The 22785-nt window shown below is 42.2% G+C and overlaps 1 protein-coding gene across 4 annotated transcripts in view; it reads right to left on the bottom strand.

Annotated features, from left to right (window-relative positions):
- Window positions 1-2762: 2762 nt before the first annotated feature.
- atp11b (ATPase phospholipid transporting 11B) overlaps window positions 2763-22785 on the bottom strand; it is a 52316-nt gene continuing 32293 nt past the window's right edge. The window contains exons 25-31 of one of the 4 annotated variants that reach the window (XR_013972082.1): window positions 22039-22177; window positions 20603-20668; window positions 19822-19925; window positions 16974-17139; window positions 12572-12708; window positions 9580-9743; window positions 2763-4331 (exon numbers count right to left, since the gene is read on the bottom strand). Coding sequence is in view for 3 of the 4 variants with exons in the window: in XM_080886216.1 (XP_080742342.1) it covers window positions 9474-9743; window positions 16974-17139; window positions 19822-19925; window positions 20603-20668; window positions 22039-22177 (745 nt within the window). In the remaining variant the exon portion in view is untranslated. Of the gene's footprint in view, window positions 4332-9455; window positions 9744-12571; window positions 12709-15874; window positions 15961-16973; window positions 17140-19821; window positions 19926-20602; window positions 20669-22038; window positions 22178-22785 lie in introns of those variants that run through there. The other 3 variants (XM_080886218.1, XM_080886216.1, XM_080886217.1) reach the window with 3 other exon arrangements.

Here is a 22785-nt window from a genome sequence, read left to right as displayed (position 1 = left end):
TTCTCAGCTAACCTACTTAGCTTGGTTAGAAGACTGGTATTTATAAACTAAGAACCAATTGGTGTTAAGCAATGAACCAGAGCACTTCTGAAATGATCTGTACTACTAATACACTCCAACAGCATGGATGCACACATATAAGAGGTCCAGTGTGGTGATTCATAGCAGACCAGGTCTAGCAGGCATTATTTGGGACAAACTGTCAGTCAGTAGGACCACACCCCTGTCAGTAAGGGTTAGGGTTGTAGATACCACAGTACGGCTTCAAGGGTCTAGTGGAGTCCATGCCTTAAAGGGTTGGGGATGTTTTGAGAACAAAAGGGGCGTAGAGTGTAGCTTACTAGGATGTGACATGAGGACATGAACACTAACTGAAAGGTTGCACTAAACTCTGGTTTTCTGCCTAAAAATTCTCACACTGAGGGAATTTCTTTTTACGACTGCAGCACTTCACATTATTGATGAAAGCAATAAAAATGGACAGTATCCCAGCATGTTCATGGATCTTCATGTAGGTGGAGTCTGTGTTCATTCCTCTCAGCTATGTGCTGCACTTCTTGTGCCGCCTCTCCCTCATTAACTCCATGGAGCGTTATCAGTGGTAAGCTGCTCCACTTGCCTTTGGTGAGGGTCCAACTTCCCACGACTGTTTTTAAATGAGTGGAGGCCACAGACCAGTTTCTTTAAAAATGTTTTTATTTCGTAAATAGAACAGCATCTTCAGCTATAAGACAGGTTTACAGACAGTAGAGGACAGACAAACAGCATCAGATAACAGAAGAAATTATGTAGTAATGCTCAGGTGCAGCACGACTTACTGATGAGGAGGGAACAAACATGAAGTCAAACTGAGCGCTGACATGCATCCCCGCATCTTTCTGATGGGCTCCGAGTGACAGGCTGCACGACACTGGCAGCTGACATTTCAATCTGAACTCCCTCTATTTACGATCAGGGGTTTTGTAACTTCATGCAAGTCTGCAAACTTTTATTTTGAAAGAGCACCTTGGCACTGAAGTCATCAGCCTCCAGCTCTGATCTTACTTTTCAACTTAAACAAGTGGTTTGATCTTTAGTACCAATTTCCACTCATGCCTCAGTGGATGGACATGACCAGTATTCCTGACGGCATTTGTTCTCATTTGGACGTGAAGATCACGGGGGCTTGAGGCGCGATGAAATATTAAGTCACCACTCTGAGTTATGTGACTGAGTAATCATCTGCTTCTACAAAGCAGATACAAGGCCTCCAGATGACGTCAGTGCTGCAGCGCTTTATAGGATCTGGTCCGTGTTTTCACACAAGCTCTTTTCACGGCTGTTTGGAACCCCGGGCACAAAACAGCCGTGAAAAGATCACTTTGGTGCCACTTAGTAGTGGATTACATTAATTAAAAACATTTCCAGCCGTCACAGCTGTGGTGGAGTGTGGAGAATAAATTTCGAGCTGTTATTACTTTTGTTTCAGTCTAACAGAGACTGTTATGTAATCAACTCTGCTACTTTGAAAAGGGAGGCTGTTTTGGAGCCACGTAACCACCACCTCCAACATGTGACACCATTATTTTGGACACTACTGATGTCCACATTGAGCACAAGGGGGCATCAGAACCGCACTGACACTGCAGGTGTTTTGGGCTTTGTGTGACTTGCCTTTGGTCAGGAAGGACTCGCGTTTCCTCCTCCTGTCATCTGCTCAAAAATATCATGCAGAGACTCTGCAGTGTGCAGTGCCGATGCCCCCAAACACCGAGCTCAGTGGTCGCTCTGTTATCTGGGTTGATGTGGTGTCGGGAGGTGGGGTCAGTGATGACATCACCCGACCTTTTAGCAGACTCATATCGTGACAATGATGATTATTGCTTCACACGAGTGTACGGGTTCAACCTGAACAAAAACGAATGTCGTAACATCACCCACGCGGCTACCTCAGCTCGCTGTGATGTGGGCTGTTTCCCCAGCATTAGAGGACTTTATTACGTCTATTTTAAAACATCAGTCATGTGCTAGTGTGTGTAGCAAACAATGTTTCAAGTTGTGATGTGCACTGGCTCTTACAAGATCTCACACAGAGGGAATGTTTTGACATGAGATCAACTGAATGCGTGTTACAGGAGGAGGGTCGTGGAGCTGGAAAGAGGTGGAGGGTCAGGGAAAAGATGCCGCTGTGCGAGGCGCCAAGTGTTTTTAAAGCCATCTTCTAGTTTAAAAAAAGGAAACTAAAAGAAATCAGCGTATTTTAGTCCCTTTTTTAAAAAGGTATTAAAGGGATGATGGTGAATCAAACATCCACATTGAGTTCAAAAAGCAGCCAGACAAGGAGTCCCAGTAAAACACTGCAGAGGCATGGATATCCAGGCTTAAAGTGGTTCCTACAGCTCCCATAATGCAACTTGCTCTGCTGGTTACATCCTGGTCTTTCCAGCTCCACGCTCAGAAATCATGACTAAGACTTTCTGTTAAATCAAGATCAAGTTTAACACAACACGCACACATGGTGGAATAACACAACTGTGTTCACAGAAACTTTGTAATCTATTGAATACTTCTATAAAACTGCATTAAGTTATAGTTTCCTTTATCCACTGTGAGCCCAGCGGTGCATCAAGGTAGATATTTTATTAGCTGATATGAGGTCAACTCGTCAACTGTGTAAAATGTGGAGCAACAGTGTGGTAGTGATCTTAGTGAAACATCCTTTTTGGCCCTGTTAAGTATTTAATATCACACCAACATCCCGCTTGCACATACGCTGATATGAGTAAAAGTGGTAGCGCCGGGTGGTCGCTGAGATCATTCAAATACATACAAACAGCTATGATGGACCGTACCTCCTTCAACCAACAGAGAAAAAACAACACACACACACACACACACACACACACACACACACACACACACACACACACACACACCCCTCCAACAGCAGGTGGAGACAAACACACATTGGGGGGGGGGTAATAAAATAACAATGTAACAGCAAAAAATGTGATTCAAATGGTTTCAGATGTGAACGGTGACAATGACTTTTCCCAATGAAAAAAAAAAGAAAGAAAGAAAGAAACCCAACAAAATAATTTTGATATGTGATTTGTGCAAATGCTCTGCTTTTCCTTTCCCCTCTGAACTTTAACACATTCTGCTGTCTTGGGTCGACGTGCATCAGCCACGGTTTGGAAAAGCATCTCACCGTTAAAGCCTCACCAGAAAAAGCATAAATAAAATAATGGTGTCAAATCGGACGTATTTTTAGGCAGCTGACATGGATGACTCTCCCAGACCTCGTGGGCTTTAATGCTGAGATGCTTCTGGTCGCCGGGCTGGGTGACAAAAGGCATTCGAGGAGAACAAATTTAACAACAAGCCCCCACAAGCGTCCATCTGCAGTACCTCCAATAATCTGACCTCTTCAAAAACGTATGGCTTTTTAAAACATTGGGCCTCTTTCACAGTGGTGCACTGGGAGGGGTGGGGGGGACAAAGAGGCCAGAACAGACGACAAAAGCAGCATGAACAACAACAAGTCTCCTTTAACAATATAAGCTTCTGTACAATCAGGCACAAAAAAATAAACACTTTTCCTTTTAAACTCCAGTCGGAATCCTTTTTGGTCTTTGGTACCGCGGTAGAGATGAGGCTTCATGTTCTGGATGCTGCAGGGCTGTGGTGGGAGGTCTGAATGAAGAGTTTTTGTAGCAGTTTATGGAAGCAACAGGATGTTTTGCTACGTATATGATCCTGGCTTGCTGTCGACTTGACAAATCCTCTGGATGCTCACTTTGACACTCGCAGCAAAAAGTGTACTCAGTCAGAAATCGCTGTTTTGACAATGAAAGGGCTCCAGAGGAGTTCACGTGACTAAAAACTGATTTTATGGAGGGTGTTTTCCAGTTTGATGGACTTGCAGATCCGCTGCTAGCAGTAGCAGCAGGAATCCAGGCATTTTACAGCTCAGACACAGACCGGATCTTCAAGCGTACACGTAGCAGCACAAATAGCTCGCACCACATGTTCCATTTCCTTCAGAGTTTTCGCTCCCATCTGACGTTCCTCTCAGCATAGACTCAAACGAGTTCTTTGGATCCTTATCCCATTTGTAGCAGTGCTGCATCCTGCTGGGAATTAACAGAGTTTAAAATGAAATTGTTTCGAAAATGGTGGCTGAGGTTGCGGGGGGTGTGATTATGACTCATAATGGAGCGGTGGCTCTCCCCCCGACCCCCTGTGCTACAGTCAGCGGCCCCGGGAGTCAGCAGTGGGTGGCCTCGATGGGCGACAGCGTCAGGATGCTGCGATCGTTGGAGTACAAGTTCTCCGTGTCGCTCCAAGACCTGAAAACAGGCAGCAGGGTGAGTGACGGTTAGGAGGCTGGCCTAAGTGGGTTTCTGTGTGTGGGTGTAAGAGTGGGGCTGAGCTATCACTAGCTTACACTGCTGTCCACAGGTTGGTGATTACAATCTACACAACCAGGCTGGAAGAAGCAGAGAAGAGTGAGTGATGAGTGAGGTTAGTAATGGTGTGATGGTGTTAGTGAGTATCACAAGTCTCTCCTCAGTAACTCGCACTAATCTTTATCAGCAACGGCCCACAATTTAGAAGTCCTGCACTCAGTGACTGAACCAAAGAAGGCACAACTGTTTACCAAAGCTGTACGGTGGCCCCGAGAGGTCAAACACATTGCAAGAAAACAAACCCCACACACCCTAACAAAGCAAACAGAAGTGTTGTTGGGAGACAAACATGCATCTACAGCATCTATTTTGTCCCTCACAGGAATCCTCTGCTTCTTTTAAGCGTGTCTCGGTGCGTCGCATGTTTTGGTTTCTGTCACTTCCACAGCTGTTCCCCAAAACACTTCTGTGTTTTTTGAGATTTTCTTTCCTACTTCCATTGTATTTTTTCCCACTTCGTTTGCATTTTGTGTGCTTTGCAGTGTTTTTCTAGTTGCTGGTGTTTCTGACCTGTTGGGGTCCCTAATAATGGGATGTTTTCATTAATCTTTTTGTGGCTGTAGCTCTTTACACTATGAAGAGGCGGGGCTCATGAAAAACAAGGTGATGTCACCCATTACTTGTGCCATTTAGAGCGATATTTACTTTAGGATGTTTGTGGTGGGAGCAAACAGCCAATCAAGTACACGTCAGTGTTTGCACCCTTATTGGAGTATTTGCCAATCATCATATCGTGGCTCTCCCATCGAGATTCCAGTGCTGGGAATTGGGGTGATCACTCACAAAGAATAACACCCATGTGGATACGCACCATCAGTCAGTTTTAAAGATGGCACGATCCTGGCTGGAACTGAATTAGATACCAGAATAAAATGCCAAGCCTGACACTCAACATTACAACTAGGGTTCTTCATACAGGTTCATACAGTAGATGTGCTTCTTCTAACAATTGCCTCCAGAAATGTGTTTAAGACAGGTTTAGCTGTTTTCTCCACCTGTGTTTTCCCTTTGAGGAGCTGGGGAGAGACTTGAGCTACTCAACTCATGAGTAGAATCATAAAGAGAAATAAAATTATGAACAAGCATCAGAAACATTCTTTCATTATTTATCAGCTTCAAAATAATCATCAGCATCTGATATCCTGCCTATTAAATATACAACAGCAGGGTGGATTTGCTAGTCTTTAGTACTGAACACAAACACATACAGTGCATAACGTTATATGACATGACTGAGATACAGCCAATTCCCTATTATTAGCTTGGTGAGCTGAGACTCCTTTGGAAATATCTAACAAACAAATCTTCCATACAGTCTCATCCATTTGGTTTATGTGGGACCAGAAAAACATGAACACAGCAAACACTGTTTGAAACGCCTTTAAGTCACAACACACCAACCTCCAATGTGCTGACTCACATCAAAGCTGAACCAGAGTTCACGATCAGAGCTTCCGCCTCAAAGCTCGAGCGAGTAACAGAGAGACCACAGCTCAGCATCCACTGACGTCAAACAGCACCTCCAAGCCTGGCTACCACATCTGAACCTCACATGACGGAACGAGTGACGTCTGAAACGTGTGGACAGCTTTTACAAAAATCAACTGTTTTATGTTGTCCAACTTCAGAGTTGCTGCATCTCTCACCTAACACCCCCCCCAAAAGATGTCAGTAGGTCTACTACTCAAAGTATATCTCTCAACCTTTAGTCTAACACCAACATGAAGACAACTGTTTTTATACCTGCTAAACAGAAGAAAAGAAACTACAGGGGCACCCAGGGACTTTAAATAGACTCATGACTCAAATGGTTTGACTGGGGGCGCTCTCACATGCTGTCACATGCTCAGCTGTCTACTCACAGGCGGGGGGGGGGTTATAGTGAAGCATCTCAGTACTAAAAACCATCGTTGCTCCCTGGGTTACGATGAACTATGTTAACACCTAAAACTGTTTTTTGGGGGGGTTATAAGACGGTGGCAGCGTGAACCCAAGAAGAGGAAAAGAACAAGCAGATTTCTGACAAGACGGCTCACAGGGGACGGTAACAGTACATGAATAATTAATCTGGAAGGTCCAACAACATTATGCAGATTTCAGACACGGAAGGACAAAGACGCACACAGTGAGGACAGAAAAACTGTGTGTGTGTGTGTGTGTGTGTGTGTGTGTGTGTGTGTGTGTGTGTGTGTGTGTGTGTGTAGGCACAGATAGATACATACATGATTATATTGTTTACAAAATACCAAAGGCAACAGCAGCCCCCATGCAACAAGATACACTGGGCATTCATGTTTTTGTTCCTGTAGGGACGATAACTCCACCCAACTGGAACACCATGGGATTTAAAACGAGCACGCCTTCAATCATGGCCTCTTCTCAGAAGCATAATAAGGCTTCAGGATCCGATAGAAAAAGATTGGAGGACGTAGCAGGGAAAAGAGAAAAAAACCCCACCTCAAAACTGAGACTGAGACTACACATCCCAGCAGCCCCTCTGGTGTCCTAAGCAGTCTTTTTCTGTTTAGGAAGTCTTTTTTGTTATAAAACCTGCATTTTTCCCCTAAAACTTCCAGAAAAAAATCCAAATCCACAAATCCAAAAACAAAAAATTTCTGCTTTGTCACTAAAATATTTAACCTTGGCCAGCAACAGGCCAAGTACAGCAGCCAACTGTAACTGGGCTTCCAATAAATATGAGATAAATGCGTCATGTATTATATAAGTACTACATATGCTTGCTATATGTCCCTTCCAGTCATTAAGTATAGAATATAGGAATGGGTGGATATATTCCATTTCCTCTATGGCAGTATCCTAGCATTAAGGCCAAATATTAGCTGGCTCTCACTACCTGTTTAGGCGTTCTTTGCAGTTTCCTGCTTTTTGCCATCACACCCAAAAGGTGAAGAAGAGCGAGAAGAGGAACGTCTAGGTTAGGGAGGAAAATAAACTTGCAGAATCACCTACGAGTTTGTTACTCCACTTTGTTTTTTTGTATTTATAGTATGAAGCACAGCTAGGCAAAGCATTTTCTAGATGTTCATTATTTATTCTTTGGCGAGAACAAACTGGCAGCCATGTCCTTACTTGGAAGAATACGACTGATTGGTTTGTGCCAAGGTCAGAAAACAAAAATCAATCATTCCCACAGGAAGAAATTCATCTAAATTGAATCATGCATTTAGTGGCAGTTTCTCCCTGAAGCAAAGGGGCTTCAGCAAAATGACCCTGACATCAGATCTGCTAAAACATTTCATGGTAGAAACCCCCCCCACGGCTGAGGGAATAATGAAGGGTATAAATATTAAAGCATGGGACCCAATTTATCATCTCACCAGCTGAAGCAAAGTCTAACGTGATCATCTGATGCCAAACCAGAGGTTATTGATTGAAAGATGTAACTGCAGCCAGGAACAATGTCTCTACTAGAGGGCCCGGTGGCGCCAGTGTCCGGCAGCCTCGCCTCTGTCAGTGCGCCCCAGGGTGGCTGTGGCTACAATGTAGCTTGCCATCACCAGTGTGTGAATGTGTGTGTGAATGGGTGGATGACTGGATATGTAAAGCGCTTTGGGGTCCTTAGGGACTAGTAAAGCGCTATACAAATACAGGCCATTTACTATGAGAATGTTCAAAGAGATTAAAAACAACTTCTTCACATAAGACGTTGTCATTTATTAGTCCCCATGCGGGCTACGGGGAGACCCCTGAATCCCTTATTTGCCCTGCATGCTGTCGTGACCTTTACACACACACACACACACACACACACACACACACACACACACACACACACACACACACACACACACACGCTCACACCTTTTAACTCAGTGCGATCAATACTGAGGGTCCCAAGCTGTTTAAACAAATAATGACCGCTCAGCAGAGAGGGCTGATCAGTCGATAAATCGATGACCCCACAGAGTCGCCAGGGTTCGGGTGAAAAGACACAACAGAAGTGAAACTGCAGATTGGGCAGTCCGATAAACTGAAGTTGTTAAAGCTGAAACCCCCCAAAAAACAAACAAACAAAGAGATAATCAAACTGTTTCCGTTTCATCATCCTTTTGTCACAAAGTGGACTTGCAGCTTTGAAGAAATCTGCATAATCAAATGCTCATTTTCTGCTGTAAACTGGAATATTTCATTTTCTCTCTGCAGCAAAGACCTCGCATTGCAGTTACTGTTCAATCTCATTGCTTCGGCTTCCCACTTAAATGTTTTTGACAGCTTATCAGTCCCAGAAATATCTAAATCCACATTATTATTTGGACAAGTTAACCATTGTCTGTGGAGTAGCTTTCCAATGAAAAATAGGGCCTGTTAGTGAATACAAGGCTAACAAACAGACTTTAATACAGTGCTCGGGTTATCTGTTAAAGCGCATTGCAAAATTCCTTGAAACCTTAGTTATTCCTTGGTTATTAATCAGACTCACTGCCAGGTGATTTTTGGAGAATATTTTGGAAAGGGTGACAGACAAGACAAACAGATCATAGCATGTTGTTAGGACACAGACACATGGGTTAACATACAGACAGACAAACCCTTAAGTGTGGGTTACACAAGACAGACCCGCTGGACACCGGTATATCGTGTATTAATAAATAATACTGTAACCCAGATTCTCCCTGTTAGTCTGCCAAACATTCACACCTGCATGCTTTGTAAGACAGCACAGCCATCAGAATCACCCTGTGGTTTTGGTTCTATGGAGTACTGATGCATTTCTGTGGATATGACATTAAGCACACCCTTCTGTCTGGTTAATCAGAATGTTCAGACTCCAGACTCCCAACACAGACTTTGATGGAAATGAGAAACTCATAGTAGTGCAGTCCATGATGGCTTGATCCACATATGTTCAGCCTCTAACTCCTTCTTTTGGCTGCTGTCCCAAAGTCCTGCAAAGATTCAGCCTAAAACCAGCCTCTAGGAACACCTGGAGCCCAGCTTCCCCACCACGAAGTTCAAATTACTATAAATCTGAACAAGACTTACAGTTGACCTGCAGTCACATTATGGGCTACAACGGTCGGGACTGAAGCCCAGATTTCTGACACCAAGAGGTGCCGAGGGTTCGTCATTCAAAATCACGTTTTCTCGATGTCGTAGTCTTCCCCACCTGTTGTTGCGGCTGGATGTGTGGCAATTGTTGGTGCTGGCCTTGCAGCGTCCAGTCATTTGCTCCAGGAGGCGGGCCAGGCGGGTACAGCCGCTCTGCCCCTGTTGGTAGCAGCACAGGGATTCCATGCAGCTGAGGTTCTGCACCTGGGAGGCTGGTAGAGACTGGAGGGAAGGCAAAAAGTGGAAGAAGCGCAGAAACAGAGGGAGAGAAAGTGAATAAAACAAAAATGAAAAGGTGGCACAGAATGAAATCACAGAAAATTAAGGAGAGAAAAAACAACAAAAAAAAACAAGATTTGAGTGGAGAAAGAGAAGAAAACAAAGAAAGATCAAAACCAAAACAATTCAGGGTGACTGGTATGAAAAGAGTGACTGGAGGATGATGTTTTGCATGCTGTCACAGCAACAGTGATGTACAAGGGAAAACATTCAAAACATGCTACATCAGGGATTGAAATGTGGTAAATAAATACTTAAAAACAAAACAAAATCCTATGAGAAAAAACATATGTTTGTAGTTAAACTTAAGAATGATCTGCTGTATAATTTTTGGGCAACGTTAAACCAGATCAAGTGTCTTCGGCCTTGTGCCAAAACCAAATATCAAATGCTAAATACATAAAGTTCCTGCAGTGGTTCTATTCTAGGTTCCTGATAGTAGCTGGGCATTACACAAGATAGGCTGTGTAGCATCTGCAGCAAATGAAGACCACCCAAAGCTATTCTTTTCCTCCTTGTGCACCTCAGCAGAGGATTTTTGTTCACAGAGCAGAAGCTGTGGCATTAGACTACGACTACAAAACAAACCTTCAAGGAAAGATGACTTTTTGTTCCAGAGCCTCGAAAACTCAACGCAGGTCTTTCTGCTAGGCTGTCGCATCTGTGATGGATCACTTAGCATCAACATAAACATTTAACATAAACTAACCATAAGCCCATTTTCTCTACTTCCTTATGCTCAGGCTGGCTCTCTATTAAGTGGACTTTTTTTGCAAGACTACATGTTTTGGGATTATTTAAAAAACAAACAAACAAAACTTTTTTAAAACTAGATTGCTCAGTGAGCCAGTGGTGCACTCGTAGATAAAGCTAAATTAAATGAGAAACCTGTCTGCTGACCTAAGGAAGCACCTGGCAGTAGGTGATGCAGTAGAGACAACGAGGAAAAAGTGACAGTGGTGTAGAGTTGCACTTATTCAGCTGGCATTGTGTTCCCTACTACTACCTCTCAAGTGTAGGTCCCATTTATTACTGTGTATTACATGAACATAATTCATAAATCTACTATGCTAATAGTATTGAGGAAAAAAGGTTTTGATTGTTTTGAAGGTCCAGTAACACACAGGTACCGTTTGATACTGTGTCATAGTACAGAATCAGAAAGTTGAGATATCGCCAAAGTTGGCTTTTGTACAAAACGGTTTCTAAACGCGGTCATTTCACAATGTCCCCTCTAATGTGGTAATGCTGACAGTCATTTGTGTCTGGGTAAGTGACCCGTGGATTCCAGTGTGCTTTCACTTATGGATGTTGTGCTTTTCTGCAGCTGAAACTGGAGACATGCTAGGCATGAATCCAAACTTCTGCTTCCTCGCTGGAGACAGCAAAACAAAGACAGGTCACGGTGAATATGAATTACTCTGACACTGTCAGGTGCTCCAAGGTTATACTATAAATGTCTGGTTTTTAGACTCAGGTTCTATTGTACAGCGTTTTGTCTATTGAAAAAAAGAAAAGAAAAGCTGGGGCTGTTGAAAACAGGAAAAGAAGCACAACCACAGCTGTAGCTATGAACATTACACACCTTATTCTACTGATTATCTGTTGGAGAAATATCCTTTCTAAGTAGACAGCACCATATGAGTCTGTCTTTAGATTAACTAACAATAATGATTTTGCTTACTCAAACAAATGAACCCCTGCATCAACCTGTGGAGAACCAATGAGTCATCACAGAGCCTGTAAATACAAAGAGCCAAATTCAGCACTGCAGTGTTTTCAACCAACTCTTGGGTTTTATTATTTATTTTTTAACCTCTAAAGAAAGAGGCAGTCACATAATTCAGAGATCAAAAGAAGACCAGACTGTAAGATTAATAATTCTCATGTAAACCTTTTGAAAAATGAATGCTAGAGCTGAAGGCTTTGCCATTAAAATAGCCAAGGCCTCAGTGACAGCTGTATGGTTGACGTCATCCTCTGGCTGACTTACCACAATATTAATTACAGCTTTCAACTACGTTCTTGCTTTCTGTCCTGTTACTGAGCACAGCATTTTGCTGCTTTAAAGAGAAACAAGAAAGTGCACGTCAATCTGCGTGATAGAATAATCTTGTTTTCTAGCACTCACAAAAATAACTCACAGAAACAAAAACTATTAAATTATGGAACTAATGGGGGAAAAAGATATTTAAAGTCATAATTGAAAAGGAAGTAAAGGTGATGTAAAACCCTTACAAGCAAGCAAAGATATATCACTGTGTATGAGATGAAAACATGGCAAAGACAAAGTCAGCATGCCAACAGCATTCTCTCTGCGTCTAAACTCTGAACCCATACCTGATCAGAAACCAGTGAGGGGTGAATTGAGACCGGGTTGGGAAAAGGATGAGTAAAAAAAAATCATGGTTGGGTAAGGGGAGGACAGGGTCAGTCGCATCTGGCCAGGGAAGGACTGTGTTATTCACTGACAGGTAAGGGAAGGATGAAGTTAATTGTGACTGGCTGGGAAAGCATGGGGTCACTCGTATACAACGTGGGACAGACACAAAGACAAACAGGAATCTTATTTGAGTAACGAGTTAAAAGGCTGTGTGGGAGCAGCTGTGACAAACAGTTATGGGTTAATGATCAAGGGCTGCAGGTTGTGCAACTGAGTGCAGCTATGAAAGGGTGCACAGGGTTGGTTGGTCTTCAGGTGAAGACGATGCCCAGGCAGTGATTGTACAAGGAGGGGGGCAGATGGAAGTGAAGTACATGTACGGTACTACCTAAGGGAGCATGAGTCTGGGCCGGGGGCAGCAGGGGGAGGATAAGCAGCTAGCAGGTGCCAATTGTCCTCCCCTGGGCTCCGCTGGGCTTTAACAGGGTCATATTCTGGGCCGACTGAACCCTCACCCTCTTCCATCTGAAGGACACAAGATGCTTACAGTGAGCCCCACTAGCTAGTCATACAGTCAACCTTGCGGACGGTTGGCTGAACACTAAAAAAGCAAACCAGGTGCACTGCAAAACACATCCTTCTTAGCAGTTTCATCTCATGTTCAATCTTTAGGTGTTTATTGAAACAAAACGATTTGGATGATTGGATCAAATAATTGCTACCTTTTATTAATTGTGCAATTTTTCTAAATGTATCAAATATTTGTTCTTATTTTGATTTACATGCAGATCAGCTTTTGTCTCGTACAGCTGGAAAACAATTTGAGGTACAGTGGATATGTTTTCCAGTGCTGCTTATTTACTAACTGGAGGATTCATTAGTCAGCAAGCAAGCGATCATTTGGTCAAGAGCCAGTCCAGGCTGCACTATAGGGGGCCAGTTAATTGGGGGAATTTCTGACCTTCACTCTACAGTGTACTCGAATACATTTCTTCATACCGAGAGGCCAAATCAACGCCGCTCCTTCTTAAAGCCCTTCACAAGTGACCTTCTCGACAAAGCAGAAGAGCTGACAAGCCCAGCTGCTTCCTGCTTTTTGCTCAAAGTCCCCTGCTGCACATTTAAATCACAATTTAATTAGGACTGCGAGATAATCAGAAATCACTAGTTGAGAATAAGTGAAATAAGTCTTTTAGAAAATGTAAAGGGCTTTGATGAGGGCACTAGTGGAGGGCTTCATTTCCTACAAAAGTTAAAGACAACTAAGCACAGTGGCTAGACGGCCAGTGCGCTCAAAAACGGCCGTGAAACTAGGCAACAAATGAGCAGAAAGAAGCTTCATTCATATGACAAGCATCTTGAGGGAAACAGAGATAGAAGCACATCTATTAGAATCCAAAGCAATTAACCTGCTGCTGAATCTATCAGAGCTGCAGAGTAGGCAAACAACAGTAAACCCTAGAGAGCCCTCTGGGTTCTTTTACGATTACCTCTATCTAATCTAATTAAGAAAAAAAAAGGAAACTGAATAGTTCCAGAATTATCTCAGCAGAGCTGAACATACTGCATTATGCAGCACATTAACATGAATATACCATTAAGATTTTGAACGCAGAAAATCAACAAATCGCTCAGACTGAGTGAATCTGTTTTGCATAATGTGCTCTGTACCCTCACCTGTGCTCTCCAAATCAATAGCTGGTTTCTGCTCATTTAGTTTCTGAGATGAGACCAGCTTTATCTACATACAAGCAGCCCGAAACACATTCAGACGGTAGTTTATTAGGTACGCCTAGCTAAAACTTGTAACGAGAGAGGCAATAAACCCTACTGTCATAGAGGGCACATTTAGTTGCTGTTACAACAGTTTCAGATAACTGATTCAACTTTACTGTAACTTACAGGCTTTTTGTCAGTGAGGACAAAAAGCAACTTGCAACCCAATCTATCTGCCCCACTAACTACATCCTGCAGATTCAGTTTACTTTGATAGTGTATAAACCAGCGACTAAGTGTGCTATAAACTAGCATGAACAGTAAATCCAGCCCACTGTTTTTATAAGTGACATTTCCTCCCACCCACCTTGGAACCATACAAATTAGCAAGCTATAAAAACATGCAGAAGCAAAACAAATTCATGATCCTTGCTCATAACAAAAGTAATAATAGCAAAACTAAATATGACCTCTGTATCAACCAAAGATTTGCTCACCTTGGACAGTTAAAAAGAATAAAAAACTCCCCATTTGCTCATGTTCACTCATTAAGAGAGAACCACCCTAAATTTGGCTCTTTGGCCTTTGTGTTATCAAAGAGAGCTTATGCTATTGTTAGCATTTTCCTTACAGGTTTTTATCGTGACATCAACTACGAAAGAGCAAGATCTTCAATTCAATCAATGAAAAATACGTGAGACAACACAGGGTTTCATTCATAGCAACATGCTGCTGTACAAAACAGTCCAAACCAGTTCAAGAGTCTGTCATGCAGCTGTGGGAGTGGCAGTCTTGCCCTGAGGATCTGCCTAAAACCATGCAGGTGGATAACGCTGAGCTAAGGAGGGCGTTTCCGTGTCCTAGATTGAGTTGTTTTAGTTGAGCATACATCAAGATAGGTGACCATGCCATATAGATAAAAGTAGTGGATTGATGGGCTGCACCATGCATCTGATTCATGTGTCACTTTAACATGTGAGGGGCATTCCAGATTGTGCTCATGTGACAAGACCACTTGCTGATGGTCAAGAGGTAGGTTTGACCAGCTGCAGCGATAAAGAATGACGATCAGAGCCGCCTCCCCAACACATTTCCCCTTACGTTATGAGCGCTGAGGGAAAGAGTCAAGAGTCTACGAGCCCTCACAGGTGATTCGGCATTCATTCATTCTCTCCCCCATTCATTTATCCATTTGTACATGCAGCGGGTGGTGGGGTAATGACAGCGGCATGCTGTGACAGGCAGGAGTGGAAAGTGGTCTCAGAACACATTCTCTACATCCGTCTCTCACTGAAAATGCAACACATGCAGCGGCTGAAGTGCTTGAACCCGATTCTTCGACATGATCTCCAACCACACATTTATATCTTCTCTACATCCCAGTCACAGAGAATGCTGATTGGCTTGTGCAGGGCATGCAGTTACAGGCATGAAACAAAGGCTCCTACTCTAAAACTGACGGTACACAACGCTGTAGTTGTGGTACTGCCAGTGTTAGAAAAATGACCAAATAAAGTTGAGACCTGGGAAAAAGAACATTTGAGTTTTGTATGAATGATCTTACACAGGAGTGCTTATTCCATAAAGCAATACTTCTACTTTCTACGGACTTTTTGCAGTGTGCTGTGTACAGGATTTTAACTACTACGCTGTGTATTTTTGGCCAAACAGAATTAATGTGAAGAGAGGTGCACAGCATGCTTTGATTTCACTGTCAGGCCACGCCACATTATCAAAGAACAGCTCCCTAAAAAGGGTAAGAATTGATACGTTTTCAATTACAAAAGCAGGGCAGCAACTCGGTGTTAATAGCTGACAAATCATAGAAATATAGATTTATAAGTACAGATGGATCACAATACAAGTACACACACAGTACAAGAATATTGCATTTGAATAAGGCACTCCTTATAATATTCTGAATTTTGTTTTGGGTGTATTTTAAGTCCACGGCTGAGTCACTCAATTCCTCTACCTAATTTTGCCCAGCTGGCTCTTGGCTCTGGACAAAGGCTGCAGAGCGATGAAGTCATCACCTATCGCCACACGGTTGGAATACATCTACACCAGGAGAGTGCACACAGAGGATAGGATGAAGACACACAGAAAGGTTAAAAATCAAAGTCTCTCTCTCTCTCACAGACACACACACACTACCACAAACCCACTCGCAGAATCGCACACACAGACAAAACAGGACAAAGGTTAGAGCAGAAAATACTAACTCCATGTAGGACTGGACAAATTTCAAAGGAGAAGGGTCTAAACTAAAACATAAACAATCTCCAGCTGGACAAATCAATACAGCAACAGTGTGGGTCCTCTGAAAGGTGACCATGCACAGTGTGGAGCTGGTCTGCGTGTCTGTGATCAAAGGCGACTCATGCAATGTGTGTATAAACACCAAGTCCTTCTTGTGCTGCCAAGTTGATTACTTGTGACCACATAGGCTCATTTAAACAACACGATGGGCAGAACCTTTTCTCCTCCCTGCCTCTGTCACATTTTAACTTTGAGTGGCATTTTAGTTTATTTCTTCCCTCCAGGCTCTTTTCAAATAGCGGGAAATATAATTTCCCTTTGTGTGAAACAAGTAGGAATATGTATTAAATCTAACGCTTGACACACAAGTTTAACTACTGGAAAGCATTCGGCCCTTTTGCCAATTTTTTCATTCTGAGCCTGCAGGAAACCCCAAACCCACAGAAACTATTTTTAGACTTGTTTACATAGATCTGGTAATAAACTAACAATATCTGACTTATTCTCAAAGTCTGTTAACTACTTAAGAATACTGTCATCTCTCATTGGCTTTCACCCTTTTTAAAACGATTTCAATGTAAGTGAAAACAGAGAAGTGGGTGAAGTATTCTCAGTAACTACAGTAGAGTCCAAACAGCAAGTAGAACAAAAGAGCACTTAGGCAGCTGCTGTGAACCAGAGAAAGTACAGAGTTAGGCCAGCACTGGCTCACAGGCAACAACCTATAAATGTCTTACCATCTCACATTCATACTTTCCACTTTTTTTTTTTCTTTTTTATAATACTGCTCCTGCACCTCCTCCCCTCATTACCTGACTCTTCTGAGTGCTGGTGGGCTGCAGGTGTCTGTACAAGACCTTCTTCAACACATCAGGAAAGAGGCAAGTTATGACGATGATGATAATGGCGAACCAGGCTGAACCGCTGGACAGCAGCTGCACAAAGACGAAGTACATGTCCTGGGTGTGCAGGAATGGCCTGAGGGGGCAAGGGGAGAGGAAACAATGTCTATTTTATGCTTAGAAAACATCTACAAGCCAGTTTGTCCAAAAGCAACAGTAACATTTGGTTAGCCTTACAAAAAAAGAAAAAGAAAAAAAAGAATCATACAAAACAAAACAGCAACAGAGATGGGCAGCCAGCCTCAACTCTGCCCTGTTCACCATAAATTCAGGTTTTACTGGCAGTTGGAAGTCATGCTCTTAGAGTAATTTCATTATTTCCTGACACCAGAGTTTAATGACTGGTGCAGATGTCAGACTACAAATATCCATTATGGTCCAATATTATCAGCATGGCTCCTGCAAGTCTGTGAGTTCACTGGCCTGTGTAACGTGGTCGAGACTGATCTGTTCAACTCAGCAGACTACCAGAAAAAACAAAAACAAAGCAGTCGTGTGAGGTAGGGCTGGGCCATATCATTCCGTTCACGGTAATACCAGTATAATGTTGGGCTACGACAAGAAAATTAAATATCGCGATAGAATATGGGTAAAACACGCATGCGCAGTGCCTTTGTTTTCATACGCACATGGTGAAAAAGGCACGGCGGCGACGGAGTATGACATGGGTGAAAGCGGATCGTTGAATGAAACTGATGAACCAGAACTGGTTTGTAAAAATGCTGCAACTTCAGTGGTGTGGAACTGGTTTAGCTTTCGTCCGTCAGATACACAACAAAGCACTATTTTTGGTAGAGCGTGCTAGCGGGCCGTCGTTATTACCATGTTGTTTGGAAAGTACAGCACACTTAAAATCAATCCTTTGATTTTTCTGAAAATCGACAGTGCCCCTTATAATCCCGCGGGCCTTATGTTTGAATTCTGGTTGTGTTTACCGACCTTGAAATGATTTTATGTCGTACACGGCGCTCGAAAATCTGTCAAATGTTTTAGTACGATTTTGCTAAGCTACGAACCCGCACCGCTTGATGGATTGTCTGAGCATTACGGCTATCATAGGCAGGAGCCTCGCGGAGTGATACGTACAGTGCTTCGACATAATATTACCGTGTTGTGTGTGTATAACCTCTTTTTAAGTTTTGTGGATATTATACATGGTTATGCTGAGGATATGTCGGCCAGTTTCCACTGGAAATGCCTTTTGGTTCAACTGTCAGCAAGGAATTTGCATTTGCACTGTAAAATTTTTATATAACTTTAATGCACATAAAAAACAGCTGCTTGTTTAAGTGAAAATACATTGATTTTTTTTTTTGCACTAATAAAATTGTGGAGTTGTAAAGTATTTTGTCTAGTGTCAATTATATCGTTATCGCAAATTTTCAAATCTATATCGTGATAAATACTTTTGGTCATATCGCCCTGCTCTAGTGTGAGGTATAGTTTGACATCAGGGCTGGGCAATAAAACACTAAAATAGTCATTATGAAGTAATTTTTCCCTCAATAGAAATATGAGACAATGCTCAATATAAAGCCGATAGAACTCACTACATCCATGTTTTCACAGACAATACGAGAGGCCAGTGAGAATAGTACCCTGTCAAACCAATCATGGGGACGGACATGGTTGGAACACTGACATCAGTGTAGGAGGAGCCGCTGGCAGCAGCACATGTGCTAATGTTTGTGCTACTGCAGCGTTAGTGAACATGACAGCCATAAAAGGACAAGCTTATTATTCAAAAGAAGAATCTGAGGACTTTGCTAAAGCCTGATAAAGAAGCAGAGCAACATACATTGCAAAATGAGTTGAAAGCACGTTTCCACATAAATGCCACATAAGCACCTGAAGCAAGGACATGCTTACACCATGCACAGCTAACTGTTTACCTGCACAATGCAATATCTTATTGTAATCTGTATGATGCAAGTAAGCACAGTTGAAAATGTTGATTGAAGCTGCTGGTTCAACTAGCTGTAAACATTTCTCTCAGACAGCACTGTCCCAGCTACACAGGAGTGTAGAGAGATCTGCAAAGCTATCATACTTCACCACCTGATCGGATTTGTGGTCAAAAACAATGCATTTCAATCCTGTGCTTCTTGTGCTTTCTCAAACCATTTCTATTTATATATTTTAGAAAAACTTGACAGTTAGGCCTGCGACAGACTGACGACCTACACGTGGTGAACCCCATCTCTCGCACTACGGGAGCTAGAATAGCTCCCAGTCCCGCCCCCGCAACCCTGAATTGGATAAGTGAAAGGATGGACGGATGGATGGATTGTTGTCTTGAAGCATTAGCACACCACAATTGTGTGAATATATCACTTTAGTTTATGTTCTCTTTTTTATATTTGAAAGATTCCTGAATTTTTACTGATGATATATACAGAAAGCTTTGTTTATTTTTGGTGTTGTTCCCCCCAAAAACTGTTTGAATCTATATAAATCATCTTATTGGTCAGAATTAATATTTTAGATGACTGTAGACACACAGAATTACAGATCTGTATATTGTTCTATTTTTCTGTGTATTGTACATTTGTCATGCTCAGCTTCTAACAGAAAATAATATTTAAATGTTTAATATATATGAGAAAAAAAAACCTGAAAAAAAAAGTGGTAAGAGCTTTTTTTTTTGTTCCTGTTGCCCAGACCTATTTGAGATAAACATACAGCACACAGGAAGTAACTGAGTTTAAAAGCATCACTTTCCAGAAGCAAAAAGAACTTGCCAAGAAGGTGTTCTTACCAGATGATGCCTCCATAGAAGAGAGAGAAGATGAAATAGAAGGCAATTGAGCCCCATGTCACAAAATGGTTCATCCACGTCCAAAAATGAGTCTCTAATGCAAGCTGACGTTACACACATACAGGAGGGGGAGGAAAAGAAAAATGGGTGTAAAACATGGATCCAGGGACAGGCAGCGCATCAATAAACTACAGCAATCTTCCTCCGTGCTATAAAGAGAGACCTTGAGGTGACACTGATAAATTATCTTCTCGAATTAATGGCCACTGACATCATCCTCATCACAACATCTTTCAACATATTTCATTAATGAGACTTTGACAATACAAACGTCTCCTTTTGAAACTGCATGTGTTTCTCAGCTTTCTGCTATGCAAACATCAGCCATCATCCTTAGAGGGCATTACATGAGAAAAGACTCAAACACTCAAAAATAAATTGCTGATGTACTTCAGTGTCAGCTTGTCAACTTATTATAAATTCCTACATGTAAGCAAAACTCCAGCTAAGCTGAAGATGTGTCACTGGATACTTCTTTCCCAGCCCTTGTTTACACTCACTGAATAACTTGGCTTCCTGCTGCTTTGTTCTCAGCAGGTAGCATACATACAAATCTGACTGGGAGAGTGCCTGCTATTATATGAACCCACCACTCATTACTCTGAAAGCTTCAAATGTAACCATGAGTGTCGTAAACATTACAAAACGTTCCAAACACAACTGCTTCTTCAGAAAGAGTACAGTGGTTTGTTGATAGGGTATAATATTTGATATCATTTACCTTTAACGTGACAGTGATGACCATGACAGTAAAGACCAGTGTTCCAAATGTCCAGTTCCCAAACATCTACAGAAACAGACATACAAGTACTTCAGTTAATAATAATAAACAGCATTACAATGTAGTTTGGCACTTCCTGAAAATGATTTCATGAGGAGGGGAAAACAGAAGCTTTGCATAAATGTACAGACTGTGTGTTCGCATCTGTATAAGGGACGTCGTTACCCTACTGCTCTTGTTCCCTTGGATCACTGACAAGCTTTAGTCTACACATGTGGTGCAAAGAGAGACAAGTTCACTATGACTGTAGCCTTGGTTAACAAGTTGTTTTGGCATCACGGTGCCCAAAATAAGACCTCGGCCTCCAACTGTGTGAGTACCATCAGTAGCTCCACTGTTCTACTTATAGGTTGAGAGCTGTGGGAGACATTGTTTTGTTGCCAGCCAGTTCAGGACCCTGCTGGTGTCCGAACATTGAGGGCTAATAGTGACACACAGGGGAGTAAACACCATTTCTGGACCTGTGATAGGAATACAGTTCAAGTTTGTGCTCGCTACTTTCAGAATTATGATTTAAACTAAAATCTTTTACAAACTCGGTCCCCTAACTGATATCTACCTACTTATAGAAAAATCTGACTAGATGTTAGTGAAGATGGTTTCTGCCTATGCAGCTACGCTTTGAAAAAGGCAGAAATTCTATTCTATTCTAATGGTCATCAAACTCAAAATATAATATATTGTAAAATACTGTATATACTCAAAAATCGCCATTAAGGGTACAGGAGAGGTAGGAAATGATTAAACCAAGCCATGTAACTCTACTATGAGTTGATTCAGCATATTTCAAGACACCACTAATGTAAATGCTATAGACTAGCCACTTAAATTCATGCTCTTGAATAGCATCATTACTAATAATTTAATATTTCACTTAAAAGAAAATCTTTCTGGGAGTTCTCTCATTAGCTCCCTAAGAAGACATGCATTCATCTGTAGAGCAGACTCTTACCAGCTGCCTGTTAGCTCGCAAGATCTGAAGACATGCACAGCATGAAGGCAAAAGGGAAAAGGCGTAATCAACAAAGGACAGAAGAAAAAGACAACCAAGAGAGTGCAGTAAAAGTGAGTGCTTTCGGAAATACCAAACTTCAGAAAGAAAGAAAGATGATGAGATATGCAGCAGGACAGAAAAGGGAAGATTTGTTATGCTCTTAAACAAAAAGAACGACAAAGAGACAGATAAGAAAAGTGCAAGATGAAGGGAAGACGTGAGTGCAAAAATACCAGCGGGTAAACAGTCCCGTTAATGTCCGCAACACAACAAGATGCAATCACGAATGGTTACTCTATAGTATCAGTTTGCTACTTTTCCCTTTTTTGCTCTGAACTAACATTTGACTGATATCAGCATCATAGAGCATGAAAACACATACCTGTCCATTGCCCATAAGTGTGGTGTCCTCTCCCATTAGTATGTAGGATCCAAAGAAGAAGACAAAGGCGTGACAGAAACCCAACACAGTCCAGTACAAGAAGGTCCGGAAAGAGAGCAGAGAGTTCTTGCTAATATCCCTGCAGAAAATAAATAAATAAAAGGTTTTTTTTAATCATAATCCTTAAGAGCATTCATAGGATCCAAGCAAAGTTGCATGTTTCACTGTGATGAATAAATAAATACATTGCAATTTAGCAGTTCTGAAAAATAAAATGATTTACCGTAATTGTCGGGCTATAAGCCGCTACTTTTTGCACAAGCTTTGAACCCTGCGGCTTTTAGTCAGGTGCGGCTTTTCTATAGATTGTCCATGATTTTTGTGATATCGTAAGACGATTTGTTTTGTTTGTTCCGCTGTTGTACGGCACTGCGTTGCCTGGCGGAAGGATCGGGGTTCAAGAGTGGTATGTTGGTCACATGTCCATCCGCCAGGCAACATAGTGCCGTACAAGTAGCGCGAAAAACAAACTTCAAAGTAGCGCTACGCGTTCAGCGGGAGTCGTGGATGATGAGCGGCGATAAACTTGCGAAAAGCCAGTTGTGCTCAACTCCACCGGTGGAATCTGACAGCGTGGAAAAGTGTGAAAACATCCACGATCACCAACGGATTTCGAAAGGGCTGCACTGCTGCATGATGGAGAGGAGGACACCGCCACAGCCCTTCAGAGGGTGTTCGACTCTGACA

The sequence above is a fragment of the Rhamphochromis sp. 'chilingali' genome (assembly GCF_963969265.1).
Source record: "Rhamphochromis sp. 'chilingali' genome assembly, chromosome: 7".
Lineage (NCBI taxonomy): Eukaryota > Metazoa > Chordata > Actinopteri > Cichliformes > Cichlidae > Rhamphochromis > Rhamphochromis sp. 'chilingali'.
Note: the sequence above shows the minus strand (reverse complement) of the source record. Positions and strands in the feature narration are given on the sequence as shown.